This window comes from Lampetra fluviatilis, chromosome 46 (genome assembly GCF_964198595.1).
Source record: "Lampetra fluviatilis chromosome 46, kcLamFluv1.1, whole genome shotgun sequence".
Classification (NCBI taxonomy): domain Eukaryota; kingdom Metazoa; phylum Chordata; class Hyperoartia; order Petromyzontiformes; family Petromyzontidae; genus Lampetra; species Lampetra fluviatilis.
In genome coordinates, this window is record NC_136320.1 from 1,537,633 (window position 1) to 1,551,916 (window position 14,284).

Here is a 14,284-nt window from a genome sequence, read left to right on the forward strand (position 1 = left end):
TTTACTTATAATGTTCTTGTTATTGCCCGTGTTGACATGAAAACTTAATTACCCTGTACAATAATACGGAGTAAATCGTATGGGTTGACAACTTGACAGGATATGTGACTCGTCGATGATTCAGTACAGTGCTGTATAAGCGAATCGAGGCTGTGACAGATATTTATTGATCAATTTTATAAATCGATTATGAATAACACTGGTCCACACACTTTTTCTGGCATAAGGTATTCCAAAGGTTTCAAGGTAATTTTGGGGTGCTGATTCCAAATCTGGCATCAGTTTTTGAGATATCAAATATTGCATTTTCAATAAAAACTGCAGAAGAAAATATTAAATAAATGTGGATATCTACATAAAATGATATTATAAACACACTATCCTAAAAATACAGCACCATATTTTAACACTAAAGCAGTCAATGACTCGCAACAACTTGCAATCATAAGTGACAGAGTTAATTTCGGGTAAAATCAATGAAAATGGGGTAGCATAAAAATGAGATGTGATAGAGCAAATCTGAGATCAGATTTGGAATCAGCACCCTGAAATTAGTCTAAAACAGCTGCAAAAGTCCAGGCCAGAAAAACATGTTTTTTGGTGTTGACCAGTGTTATTCAATTGATCATTCATCGCATAGAATTCCTTGACCTCGTGTCGTCACTGAGGGGCGTTTTGCGTCTCCACGCTCGCTCTCTGCAAGCTCTGAGCGCTCCAACATGGTAAGAAATGACACGGATTAACGTCACAAATACAACACTCAACTTAGCTCACGGAACGAAATCGAAAGCGGTTGCTGACTAGCAGCTGTCAATTCATCGATTTAAATGTGTTTTTAAAAAAAAATAAGCTAATTTAAGAGTTACGTGTTGTAGGCCGCAGTATTAACTCTCGGTGTCACCGTTGTGGTGCTTGTGGCTTTGCGGGAGATGGCGCGCCTTTTCCCGGCAGACCGTCTAGCCCAGAGCGGTGGGGTTCCCCGAGACCGAACCATTCATTTTTTTTAAATCTTAAAGTATATTTTAGTTGAATTTATATAAATGTTAGTGTTTGGTTGGTTGTGACGTGTTTTAAAATAATAATAGATCAGTAGTACATCCGTCGTCTGTCCTCTAGATTGAATAACCTTGTCCATTTCCAGATAACGTATGAGCTGTAATCTATCGCAACTTCGATGGTGCTGTTTGTTGCTGGCTACTTGGCGTTTTTAGTTTGTGGAACGGTGCCTCAGCAACTGATTTAAAATCAAACAAAACCCATCCACTTCAGGATGAAATGTTAATTGTGTGTGTGTGAAAACCTTGAAAGTGTCCTTTGCAACCCAACAATGAACTTTAGGATTGACTTAATTAGTTAACTTGCATAAGCTATTGCTAATTAGTTATGTAACCTTTATATTAACGTTTTACTTGCCTACCAAAAAAAAACACGTTCTCATTACGTTATAGTACACCTTGTGTTAACTGTAGCCTCGTTACCGATTTTTTTGAGATAATTAAACGAATTATTGCCGCTGGCATTACACAAATGTACAATGTTACGAGCGACGCCGTTTAGCATAGTGTGTTTATATAATCAACATTGTTGTCATCGGTCACGGTCAATCAATCAATCCACTGTTGGATGAAGGCTACGGGGCCCCGCGGTGTAACGTGAAGCTCCCAGCACTGGGAGCAAAACGTCGGACATCACGCCGAACAAAACGCGGCGCGACCCGAAAACACGTGTCGCAGAGCAGTGCCACTAATTATCTCTCTTAATGATCATTCATGGTCGATCTACTGCTGGATGAAACCTCCCGAAGGCCCCCCCCCCCCGGCTTTCGATGTGTTGTTAATCCGTCTCGTACCAGCTTATGAGCCGATTTAATCGCTCCATCTCTCCCAGAGGGCTCTTACCACATTGTTTGTACCGAATTAGCTTCGTGGTAATACAGAGTTACATGATGCGAGCGTGAGCAAAGTTGTTGAATTTTTTGTGGGGCCGTCCATAAATGACGTCACGCACCTGGGGGGGGGGTGGTCAGACATTTTTGACGATGTTTGACGAGGGGGGGTTTGAGAAATGTGACGTCACATCAAAATGCTGCAACTTTAAATAAGTATAGACAACACGTTCTACTTAATTAAATACTTTTTAATAAATGTTTCTCCTACAACATCACAGTGCAGCGCCACATTAAATACGCACGACAATGACAATAGTTTAAAGCGATTTGAAGCATTCTTTGGTTCTTTTCGGTTAAGTCACGTCTAAAAATAAAATAATAAATCAAAATAAAAGAAATAGCAACAAAAATCTAACTAGAAAACTATAGACCGACATACAAGCAGACAGACATCACAACGGCACACATAGAGAGGAGTATACAGGCACACGAAAATTAAATAACCTAGTAAAATATTGAAATGTGATGTAATACAACACAGAGAGTCGGTTAACACACAATTAACGCATGGCCTGGTTGACTACGTGTTTCAAAATTTGCTAAGTTAGAATTTTAAGTGTGAGCAACAAATATCTAACTAGAAAACTATAGACAGACATACAAGCAGACAGACATCACAACGGCACACAGAGAGAGGACACAAATCGGCACAAAGAGATGGTCGTTTCTGTGACGGTCCCTTAAATATAGAGAGGAGGGGGAGGGGACGGGGGGAGGGAGAGGGCGGGGAGATCAATGGGTGCACGCCAACGTACTCCTATTGTAAGTGAGATGATAGACGCGGCACGGGAGGCAAACCTGAAAATTAGGACAAACGCGGCACGGGAGGCAAGCCTGAAAATTAGGAGACAGGCACACGAAAATTAAATAACCTAGTAAATTATCGAAATGTGATGTAATACAACACAGAAAGTCGGTTAACACACAACGCATAGCCTGGTTTATTACATGTTTCAAAATTTGCTAAGTTAGAATTTTAAGTGTGAAATTTCAAGGAGAGGACACAGGCAGAGAGAACAAATAGCCAGAAAGAAAAAAGGATAAGTTTAAAACTTCCCCGTAGAAGTGGTTCAATCTTAATTTGGGAGCTTTCGTGACTGCAGGAATTATTCTTTGGTTCTTTTCGGTTAAGTCACGTCTAAGAATAATTCCTGCAGTCACGAAAGCTCCCAAATTAAGATTTGAAGCATGTTTAATTTGGGGGGGGCAGATCTTTGTGACGTCATATTTGAGGGGGGGGTCTGACTTTTTGTGACGCAACCCGCAGAACAACAGTTAAACATCCACCAACATTTAATAAAGAGGTTAATGATAAATCAAAGTATATGCTCATAACGCCCTTAAAGTTATACCCCCCAGTCAAATATCAGAACGTATTACAACTTCAATAGTGCTGTTTGTTACTTGACGTTTAGCATTTTGGGTCTGTGCTCAAACCGTGATTTGAGTCATCTATATTGTACTACAACCATACGGTGTTTAAGCGTTAAGGTCATACTGTATAAGGGCACATGCAAAGGCGCTCCTAAGTCGAACCCTTTAACGTGTAACACCTAAACAGAGCATTGGATGTCCGGCTATGTGTGTACCTGTACGGCCAGTTTGTCAATCCACTGCTGGATGAGGGCCTCTTCATGCCATGAAGAGTGTGATGGGGGTTATTTGACCATACCCAACCATGCTGGTCAGTGCGGGTTGGTGAAGGTGAGCAGCACAGATGTGGGCGCATAGAGGAACAGTACAACAATCGATTTTTTTAATACATGAACTTTGCTGTGCACGATGCAAACCCACAGCAGTCTGTGGGGTTACACTCGATGGTCGCACATCCAAACACTATCCAGATTCAGCCTTCCTTAGCTTCTGATATCAGGCGCTAAACCTTGTGATTTGGGCACGCCTAGCGGAGGCTATAGTAACAAAGTTGGGCCATACTATTTGGTTCTTTCGTTAAAGTCACGTAGTTAGAAATAAAATCAAACAAATCACTACGTTTCGATCGCAACACAAGCGATCGACCGCTTGTGTTGCGATCAAAACGTCGTGATTTGTTTGATTTTATTTCTACCTACGTGACTTTACCGAAAGAACCAAAGAGTATGGATTCCTGCAGTCACGAAAGCTTCAAATCAAGATTAAAGTTGGGCCATGTTTTGTGGCATCTAGTATCAAAGCCACATTCACATATTGGGTGAGATGGCAGATAGCCAACGTTCTGATGAAAAGGAATCGTTTTCCCAAATGTAAATCAGGTTTCACGTCCACATTAGAGTATTTTTTGGGTTTAGATCGCGTAAATATGTCGTTAAAGCCGCCACCACCCAGCACAGTCAAATAGTAAGGTTTGTCACGTGAACAAAACACGCCATTTCGTTCATTTATATTCACGCGATCTGACCCAAAAAAAACCTCTTATGGATAATATTGGTCGCGAAAGCCTACATGTTAAACAAGTTTCACGTGTATCACATGCATTCTAAAAACCATTGCGTCGCCTTTTTCTTCACATTAACTTTGTTTTCATTCGCACCATGGCATTGTCTTGAGTATTGGCGCTGCCTTTTAAAATCCGCATCCTTCTACTTACCCATATAAGGTCAGGGATTAAAACACAATCCTTTGTTTAACCATCTGTGGGGGACACGCGTGGGTGGTCAACAGAGCAGCGTTTACATAGACCACATGGTGCCGGCCTCTACTAATTCCGGCCACACAACACGTGAGGCAGTGTGGCCTTTTTTCCCCTCTGTGTATGCCCAGCAGTTGAAACAATGATGCGAGCTTCTTACATCCCCACCCCCACTTGCACTCCTATCCACCCCAGCAGTATAAAAGGGTCCGTCACAGTCAGTGGACAGGCAGGTCGTGTGTGGTCGGGTAAAGTGTGAGTACTCTCAACTCTTCCGAGACGCCGAGCCAGCTTGGAAGAGTAGGCAAAAAAATTCCCTTCTGGTGAAGGCCCTTCGGCTAGCAGTGGCCTCTGCAAGTAATCGCAGGGCTCCACCTTGACTTTTTTTTACCTTTTTAGTTCTTATTATAATCGGTTGCCTCCAGTGTTGAGACCCCTCCCCCCCCTCCAGATAATCGAGGAACTGAAAAGGAGGTTGAAGATATTGTGACAAGATATAACAGAGGAACGGAGAAGATATCATCATGAAGCTGTTGAGCAAATTGCTGACTCTGTATCCAAGAAGGCGCCCGGTGCTTCCCAGCATCGCCAGGAGCAGCCACAAGAACGCAGCTACGGGCAAGCAGAGGGAACGCGTCCAGAGGCAGTTGGTGTCACGCCTCTTCCATCCCAACATCGTCGCGGTGGACGCCACGGAGCCGGCAGCGTCGGACGGTGGCACCGGTGGTGCCGGCACGCAGGGCCACTCGGACGGCAAGCAGACGTGCAAGAGCCAGAGGCTGATGGTGCAGACTGGCCTGATCCAGCCGGCCGCGCCAGGCTGCTACCACCTCCTGCCGAGGGCGGTGAGAGCAGTGGAGAAGCTGGTGAGCCTCATCGACCAGGAGATGGCCTCCATCAATGGGCATAAGGTAATGTCCACGTGCGGTGTCCTGTGTCTTGGTGGGTGAGGGGCGTGTTTGCAGAGCATAATAATACTACGAATCCACCAGGCATGCACTTGGAACTGTCAGAAAAAAGAATGATTCATAATAGATTTTTTTTGCATCGGGTCACCTTGTGATCTAGCCAAATTCTTCTTGTGAAATCCTATCACGTGACAAATCTGGCCAGATTGCTAAGTGGCTTAAACAAAAAAGAAATCTGTTGTGAATCCTAATATTTGCTGCAAAATCTACAGGTAAAAAAAACACGTGCAATAATGTGTTGAAAGCTATTTATTTTTGTCCTAAACACCGACATACACGAGAGTTTATGTGACAAGAAAGATCAAAACCATCCTTTGGTCAAGAAGCAGGAAGCGTGGCCGTGCCTGTCAGAGCGATTATATTATCCCTCTCGTGATCCGATTCTCTATTTTTGCCGTTGTTGATGAATGTAGCCTTCTTCTTGGTTCTTTCGGTAAAGTCACGTAGAAGGGAAGTCTGTCTACTTGACAGACCTGTTCTCCACCTGAAGACGGCTGCTTGCGTTGTGGCCGAAACTTCGTAAGAATGATTTTATTATGTTTTATTTTTATTATTTTATTACTTCCCTTCTACGTGACTTTACCGAAAGAACCAAGAAGATGAATCCCTGCATTCACGAAAGCTTTAAATCGGAATGTAGCCTTTTCTAGGCTCTATAAACTCAACACCACTTTACCGGGGAAGTCAACAGTGGTAATTCTGGAATTTCTCCCACTGGTTCAGGTTTGTTAACGGGAGATGAGCACTGCCGTAATGCTCATTTGAGCAGGAAATCACTCACTCCAGTATCCACCTGAGCCGCTTGCTCAATTTGCTAATTGCTCCCCACCCCCCCCTAACGATCTGTTGCATTCTCCCCCCCGCAGATCAGCATGCCGTGCCTGACGTCGGCCGAGGCGTGGCGCGCCAGCGGCCGCTGGAACCTCATGGGCAGCGAGCTGTTCCGCCTGCGCGACCGCACGGGCGCTGACCTCTGCCTGGGCCCCACTCACGAGGAGGCGGTGACGCGGCTGCTAGCGGCGCAGGGCGTCGCGTCCTACCGCCAGCTGCCGCTGCGCCTCTACCAGGTGACGCAGAAGTTCCGCGACGAGCCTCGGCCCTGCCACGGCCTCCTGCGCGGCCGCGAGTTCCTCATGAAGGACCTCTACACGTTCGACGTGTCGGAGCGGACGGCGCGGCAGACCTACGGCGAGGTGTTCGCCTCGTACCGTCGCATCTTCGCGCGCCTCGGCCTGCCCATCACCACCGTCGAGGCGTCCACGGGCGCCATCGGCGGGAAGGCCTCGCACGAGTTCCACCTCATGGCCGACGTGGGCGAGGACCAGCTGCTGAGCTGCTGCCGCTGCGGGTTTTCAATCAACGTGGAGATGATGGAGGCGTTCTCCGTGCCGGCCGACACGGTCGTGTCTCACATTGACGGATCGGCGGACAAGGTCGGCACCGACGTGACGCACACAATCGGCGGGACCGGCAGCTACATGTGCCGCTGCCCCAAGTGCAGCGGGCGGATGGTGGCGTCGAAGGGCATCGAGGTCGGCCACACGTTCTACCTGGGCACGCGCTACTCGGAGGTGTTTGGCGCAAAGTTCTGCGACGACGACAACAAGAACGTCACCATGGAGATGGGCTGCTACGGCCTGGGCATCACACGCATCCTAGCGGCTGCCGTGGAGGTGCTGTCCACGGCTGACAGCGTGCGGTGGCCTGGGCCCGTCGCGCCCTACCAGGTACGGTGATGGGTGGCGAGTTTTCGCGAGTCTGTTAGTTGATCCGTCGTGATGATGTTTCTTCCTTGTTCCTCCTGTGGTAACGTGGCCGAGCAGTAGCATGTGTCTTGCGGTCGGAGCCCGAACGGCTGCCCCTGTTAATACTGCACTATCTCCATCGCAGCGGATTGTTAAAGACCCACGCAACATTTTTCAAAAATGCCGGCGTGAAAAAAACCATGAGCAACATTAAACCGTACTGGCAGACCAATACCCCTTATGGGTTGTTGATGAGTTCACCTTGCACCGCATAGGGACAGCTGCCACCAAGCGAGTCCGCCTAGGCTAATAAAACTCCTAAAACGAGACATTACATTATGGGGGCGAAATCAATGCAAGTTGTTGTATTTCTCCAAACTTCCACTGAGCGTGCATTCCCATAATGCTGCCCTCTTCACGGCCACCCCCCCCCCCACCCACCCAGGTGTGCATCCTCACGCCCAAGTGGGGCAGCAAGGAGGAGGTGGCCGGCATGCGAATGGCCGAAGATCTCTACGACACGCTCGACGAGCTGTTCCCCCGCCTGCGACGCGACATGCTCCTGGACGACCGCGGTCAGCTGACCCTGGGCAAGCGGCTGAAGGAGGCCGACAAGATGGGGCTGCCGTACGTGGTGGTGGTGGGCAAGAGGACCCTGGAGGCGGGCGGCGAGTTCGAGGTTTTGCGCACGCGCGACGGCAAGACGATGTTTCTCACCAAGGATGGCATCGTCGACTTGCTCAAGAATGTCGATGTGTGCTGCTAGGAGGCTGCAGCGCCAGTCACTGGCCGTCAGGAGATCGACGTGCTGGTTACCGTAACGTAGCCGCCGTTGTTTAAGTCGATTTTTACTCATCGGGAGGTCGCTCGTTCTCCCCACCACCTCCCCTCGTCTGGATTCCTGTCCCTTCTCTTCCCAGCCACCCAATGATGATGACGAACTGTCCTGTGGACTCCCTGCCAGGCTCAAGTTCAAGTCCAGGCTCAAGACCTACCTCTTCTCTGCCGCCCATGACTGGACCGCATCTCTCGATAAATAATAATGGCCACTTTGTCCATACAGCAGCCTGAGATACGGTCGTATTTAAACGCTCTGGGAATCCAGGTTGTATCATTAATTTTTGGTGGGTATCTGTCCCACATTCACCACCCTGCATTCTAATCGGACTCCTCACCGATTCTGCCTCGGGTTTGTCTTCAACCGTGGCAACTTTGCTTTTCGTTTTCGCGTTAACGCACTCTTGCGTTTCTTTGGCGTCTCACAAGAATAGTTTTTTCATCGCATGTACGCGGTGGCCTTGTTTCACGAGCATGTCGTGCTGCGGAACAAATCTTCGAATATTTTAATCTTAAATTTTGTGTTGCTCGCCGTTCTACAAAATTCACAGAAGTGCAAAGGCCCTCCCATTTTTCCCAAAGATGGGTAGAGTCTTCTCACACATTGACCACTGGAATGTAAACACAAAGTGTGTTGGCTTTGTAGTTTGTGTGGTGCAGCTTGTTACAAGGGATACTCAAAGTGACACCTCCAATTGTTTTCCTCCTCGAATTAACTTTTTATTATTGTCCTGATACAATATTTTACATATTCGTTCATAGGAGCTTAAAGAACGTAACAGTTTCTGTATTTTCCCATAGATTTGCATCAAAGCAGAACCACGGCCGGGATTTCGTCGCGTTAAAAGGAATTGCCAGCATTGCGTAGCCACTTGTGACCAGGGTCCCATACGGCAGTGTCATTTGCAACGTGTTGCCTACCTCAGGTAGGTAGGCAACACCTACCTGAGGTAGGCAACACAAAAGGGTCAAAACGATGTGATGAGGGTGCTGGATCTGGGCTGTACGGTGGGTAGGGGCAGCACAGGCCACCCAAGTAATTCCTGAGAAGAAATATCTCGATTCGTTTTAATTTTATCAATCGATAAAAAATATATATTGGGAAATACATTGGGGAGGCATTTTGAGGTATTCCTCGTCGCCAAAAGTAGTGCTGTTTTTTTTAAAATGTTAATTAACAATTTTTTTTCAAAACCAATGGAATCTTCAACCCTTTTGTTGGGCATTTTTACTGATTTACCGTAGTCTTAGCAAGTAGCGTGTTAGAGCAACGAGATTTACCTCTACTCTGTTTAACAACCACATGCGGTAGCGGTACGCGTGACACTTATCACCTCATAAGAATGTTTTCTGTCTTTTTTTTGTTAATAAACAGGGAATAAGGTCGGTGTCGTTGGTGGCTCGTTCTTGAACGTCACTACCAGATTTGATAAAATCGAGTTGCAGAATATCCGCATTTATATGTTTTTGCGCCGCCCGTTGAGTCATGAATGTCCTTTTTCAACCACGAAACTAATTTGTAAAAAAACCACCCGCTAGAAATACGTGGAAAGTGTACTTTTTTTTGGACCAACCTTCAAAACTTCTGGTTAAAAAAAAAATGTCTTTCAGGCTCGATTCGTGTGCGGTCACAAATTGTGGTTCGCCAGACAAAAATCTGCGGCCGAATTGGTGGAAAATATCTCCCAAATTGGCGGTTTTTCCACCGTATGTATGTCAGTGGAAATTGCCTTCTTCACCGACCTCTGAATCGGTGCCCTTTACAGCTGTTAACGATTCACCTCCCGCAGCCATTCGATGCATCGTCGCAATTCAGGGGCACGATGCTACAAATCTTATTTCATACAAATTAAATTGAATGTAGCGGCTGCAAGTGTCATGTTAATGCTTTTCGTGCAACATTACAACTCAAACGTTTATTGCGACAAATGCAGTTCAATGCTCGTGTCATCAGCTTAATCAATTTAAATAGTAGTTTTGATGCATTGTTACACCTCTAAGTGTCCAACACATTTGTTAGCGAGCAGCACTTATGAAGGCCGGCACGGCACACACACAGCTGGACTCATTGTTAGACATTGTGATGAGTGAGGTGAGCTGAGAATGCGATTTTTTTAAAACATTTATTTTAGTTGTATGCGATTATCGACGACGCAAAAAAATTACTGAAATGAACGACCCCTAAATGAAACATTTGTCCACCGGGATACCTGCGCAAGCACGTTCGCAAGTTATTTGGTGATGCTGTGTTGGCAGTGCGGCACGAGCACAAAAGCTCAACAAAGTTCATCAATGACACCGGCGTTCAAGGGGTGGTTCGGGCAACAGCCCTTCATGTGTGTGCCTGCAGCATAATGATGTGCTGTAAAGAAGAGCAATTTCCTTCGCTGCAGGCACGTTTGCTGTAAAGGAGGCCCGTTGCCTGAAACGTCACCTATTGGAAATGCAACGTTCGCCCCAGTGGGTCTGCTCGTGGCTAGGTTGCGCCGTATTGGCCGATCGTTTTTCGTGCGAAATACGGCTGCGGAATTTGCCGGCTCCTCGTGAATTCCGTTGACCCCAGTGGCACCCCAGTGGCACCCCGGTGGCATTTCGTGGCACTGGCATTAAAGTCCGTACAGGCAAACCTACCACCTGGTGGAATGGCCAATTGCTGTGCGAGTACTGTACGTGTTTGTGGTGTATGACAGGAGCTGTGTTTGACAACTACTCGTGTCTACTGCTGCATGTGTGCACTGCGTGTGTGTGCGCTGGTGCGAATTTGGTGTGCTGCTGCTGCTATTGCAGACGGGACGCAGCCTTCAGACCCTGGTGCAGGAGTTCTTCACGCTGCAGGCACACCGCTTGGACACCTACAAGCGCCTAGAGGAGTGAGTTGTGCCCGTCAGGATCCTCTGGCCCATTAATAATACTGGGTTAGGGAGCCTACGGTCCGTGGTTTAGTTTCACACGCCCTGCACTTCATAGCATATGGCCTGTGCCTTTAGGGGCCATCCATTTAGTACGTACACAAAAATCCATAGAAACTTGACCCCCCCCCCTCCCTGTACGCACGTGTACTTTTTACACTCCTCCCCCCCTCCACCTGTGTACGTTCGCTTGATGCACCCCCCCCCCCCCAGAATGCTATAGAACGGCCGATATTTAATCCACGCAGAAACGATCAAGGATTAATAATATTAACGTGTTTAATCAAACAGATAGTCCACCGCCAGACTATGTAACTAATTTGAAGGCCAATGTAGACAAATTATTATCGAGGCTTCACCCCCCCCCCCCGCCGTTTCCTGTGCGTACGCACATTGTCAGTAGACACCCCATACGCAAGCTTACGCATTTGGGTTAACCCTCCCCCATCCGTACGTACTAAATGGTTGGCCCCTTAAGTCACATGGCCCGTGGTCACGATGGACATCTATGTCTACTGGACATCTGTTAACAATGAGCTCAAAATCTGCAAACAATATTCACCCGTGGAATTTGAAAAGTAAAAGCTGGATTTTGATTGCTTGGGGAGAAGCCTTCATCCAGCAGCAGATTGATGATCGACCATCATAACGAAAGAAGTGGCAAACTTTCACAGACATTCCCATCATTGGGCCGAGGCTGGGGTTGGTGGACCACCACGAGGCAGGAGTCCCACCGGTCTCAATTCTTTATGTCGTTGCAGGAGCCACGACGCGTACCTGGGATCGGCGCCTGATTACGACTTCCCGCATTACCGCCAGGCGGTGCACGACGCCACGCAGGCCTTCGCGGAATCCTCGCGGCGTGCGCTGGTGGTACAGGAGGAGCTGCGGGCAGCACCTGGAGTTGGGTCGCCCGAGCGGGCCGAGCTGGTGGCTCACATCTCCCGCGTGCAGGACGCGGAGAAGGAAAAGCTCCAGCTGGTAGGCTGCTTAGCGACGAACCCAGACCAGGCTTTTCACTTGTCGGTGCCGTCTGTGGTGGCATAACTTTCCATCCCAGCGGTTCCAATTTCCTTATGTGGCCAATGACAATACTGGCACGGTTGGCTACGTACGGTGCAAAAGAATGTCAACATACATCCACTTGTATCACACTTTTGTGTACATTCACTGCCTCCTCTGCTCCCCTTCCCTCCCATCCCGTGGACCATTGCCTCTTCTTCCACTTCACCGCCCTCTGCATCCACCACGATAAACGTCGTGTGTTAAACCACAGCCCTCGCCCGTTCCTCCCACCCGTGGCCGTCTCTCTGCCCACACAGACGGCGCAGCTTCAGCTGGCGAAACAGAGCGCGCTGGAGCACCTGGGGGAGGAGGCCTACGAAGATCAGGTCCACCTCTACAGGCAGAGGTGAGGCGGCTGGCGGCTGGTGTGAGGATAATACGAGATAAAACCCTTGAGACCGCTTGAGGAGTCCGTGTGGCTCAGAGGTGGGATCGCCGCCGCCGCCCCATTTGCATTCATCTAAAAATCGATTATTACTCACGCGATTCTATGCAATCTCCTGGCTCTTCCCTCCCTGCGTTATCCAAGCTCTACCATTTATCTCACTCTACTCCCGTTCACGTGGTGTCCTACCTCTGCCCTCCACCACTCTAAATTTCGATTTAAAGCTTTCGGTAAAGTCACGTAGAAGGGAAATAATAAGAAAATAAAAATAAAACATAAAATAATTCTCACGACGTTTTGGCCACAACGCAAGCAGCCGTCCTCAGGTGAAGAACAGGTCTGTCGGGAAGAACAGGTCTGTCGGAAAGACAGCGTCTGAATGAACACCATCAAGCTTGGCAGCGTATATTTAAGCTGGGTTGGAGGGGGGAGAGCGCCTTGACAAATGAATTTGCATATCAAGAGGAATTTAGCATATTTATGGGAAATGTACGTTTCACCTCTCATCTCACTCTACTCCCGCCCATGGAATTTCTTCTCAATCGACCAAGGCTTCTGTCGAAGCCTCCAGACAACCTTTGCTCAGTGGGAGGGTGACTACTAGCCGATGGAACTCTGCCTTCTCTCAGCCATCTGTGCTGTCGACTCCTTGCCCCTGTTCAAGCCCAGGCTCATGACTTAATACTGGTAGGAACCTCCTGGTTACACCAGCCCACAGGGGATTATTGTGTCCGTCGTGCAGGGAGGGGCTGGGTGGGGATGGGCTGGGTGGGAAGGGTGGGGAGGGGCTAGGTGGGGAGGGTGGGGGGTGGGAGGGGTGGGGCTGTGTGGGGAGGGGCTGGTCACCCCGTGGTGCCCTTATAAAACTCAACGTTTAACCTACTCATGCCGGCTTGTGCCCGCCCTCACAGTTGGGCATATTTGCGGAATACACCACGCCACCGTTGACCCTGGCCATTGACCGAGCAACCCAACGTTCCTACCAGCTCCCTCCGCAGGAATGTGTTTTTTTTTCTCTGCCTATGACGACTGGATGACTCTCGCGATAAAGTAAATAAAATCCACTGTTTCTGTACAGCTTCTTGAGATACATCCATATTGTAATTTGTACAGCTGTATTGATGGCCAATCGCAGGGAGTCCGAATTATTGAAGTCCCTCTAAAATGATCTCAACAGCTGTTTAATGTCCCCCTCTGCAAACGCAGGCTGATGAAGGTGATGTTAAAAATCGGCGAGATCTTGGAAGACTTCAAGTACGACTCGGAAGACGTGGAATAGCGAGGATAGGGATGTCGATCTCGTGCTACGGCGATGGATGCTGTCGCTTGCTTTTCAACACCTTTTTAGTTATCGTTGACAAAGTTTAAAGTTCGTGTACACAGAACTCGAACACGGCCCGTGTATTCGGCGTGTGTAAAATCTAAGGATTCATCACCCTTAGCGATTCCATCAATCATCACCGGATTTGTAATTTGATTCGATAAGCTACATTTTTGTGTCTATTGTTTACCATCTTGTTCACATAATCGTCCCATTGTTATCGTTTTTTTTTGCTTAATTCGCCTAAATATAACATCGGCCGTGGTCAGTCCACTGCTGGATGAAGGTCTCCTCCCCAAGCTGCTGCCACCTCCATAATCCTGTGACACAACAATCAACCCAGTGCCAGCACGTGAACTGATTTCATCACTCCATCTCCCCGGCGGTCATCCCCTCGGGCGCATTACATTCTGTGGTTGCAACTCCGATAAATGTCCTGTGAGAATATTTTCATTTCCTTAAAAAAAACCATGAAAA

General features: G+C 47.9%; 2 protein-coding genes across 3 annotated transcripts; both read left to right on the forward strand.

Moving 5' to 3' along the window:
* Window positions 1–663: 663 nt before the first annotated feature.
* On the forward strand, window positions 664–9,945 carry PARS2 (prolyl-tRNA synthetase 2, mitochondrial). Of its 2 annotated transcripts, none has more exons than XM_078876880.1 (4): window positions 664–722; window positions 5,003–5,488; window positions 6,412–7,272; window positions 7,736–9,945. In XM_078876880.1, the coding sequence occupies exons 2-4, from the start codon at window positions 5,102–5,104 to the stop codon at window positions 8,054–8,056; spliced, it is 1,569 nt and encodes a 522-aa protein (XP_078733006.1). In that variant the 5' UTR covers window positions 664–722; window positions 5,003–5,101; the 3' UTR covers window positions 8,057–9,945. The 2 variants fall into 2 exon arrangements, with proteins under 2 accessions (XP_078733006.1, XP_078733007.1); XM_078876881.1 differs by having other exon boundaries at window positions 5,029–5,488.
* REX1BD (required for excision 1-B domain containing) lies at window positions 9,109–13,765 on the forward strand. Its single transcript, XM_078876790.1, has 5 exons — window positions 9,109–9,135; window positions 10,915–10,997; window positions 11,798–12,017; window positions 12,359–12,447; window positions 13,693–13,765. Exons 1-5 carry the CDS (start codon window positions 9,109–9,111, stop codon window positions 13,763–13,765), a joined length of 492 nt encoding a protein of 163 aa, XP_078732916.1.
* Window positions 13,766–14,284: the final 519 nt, after the last annotated feature.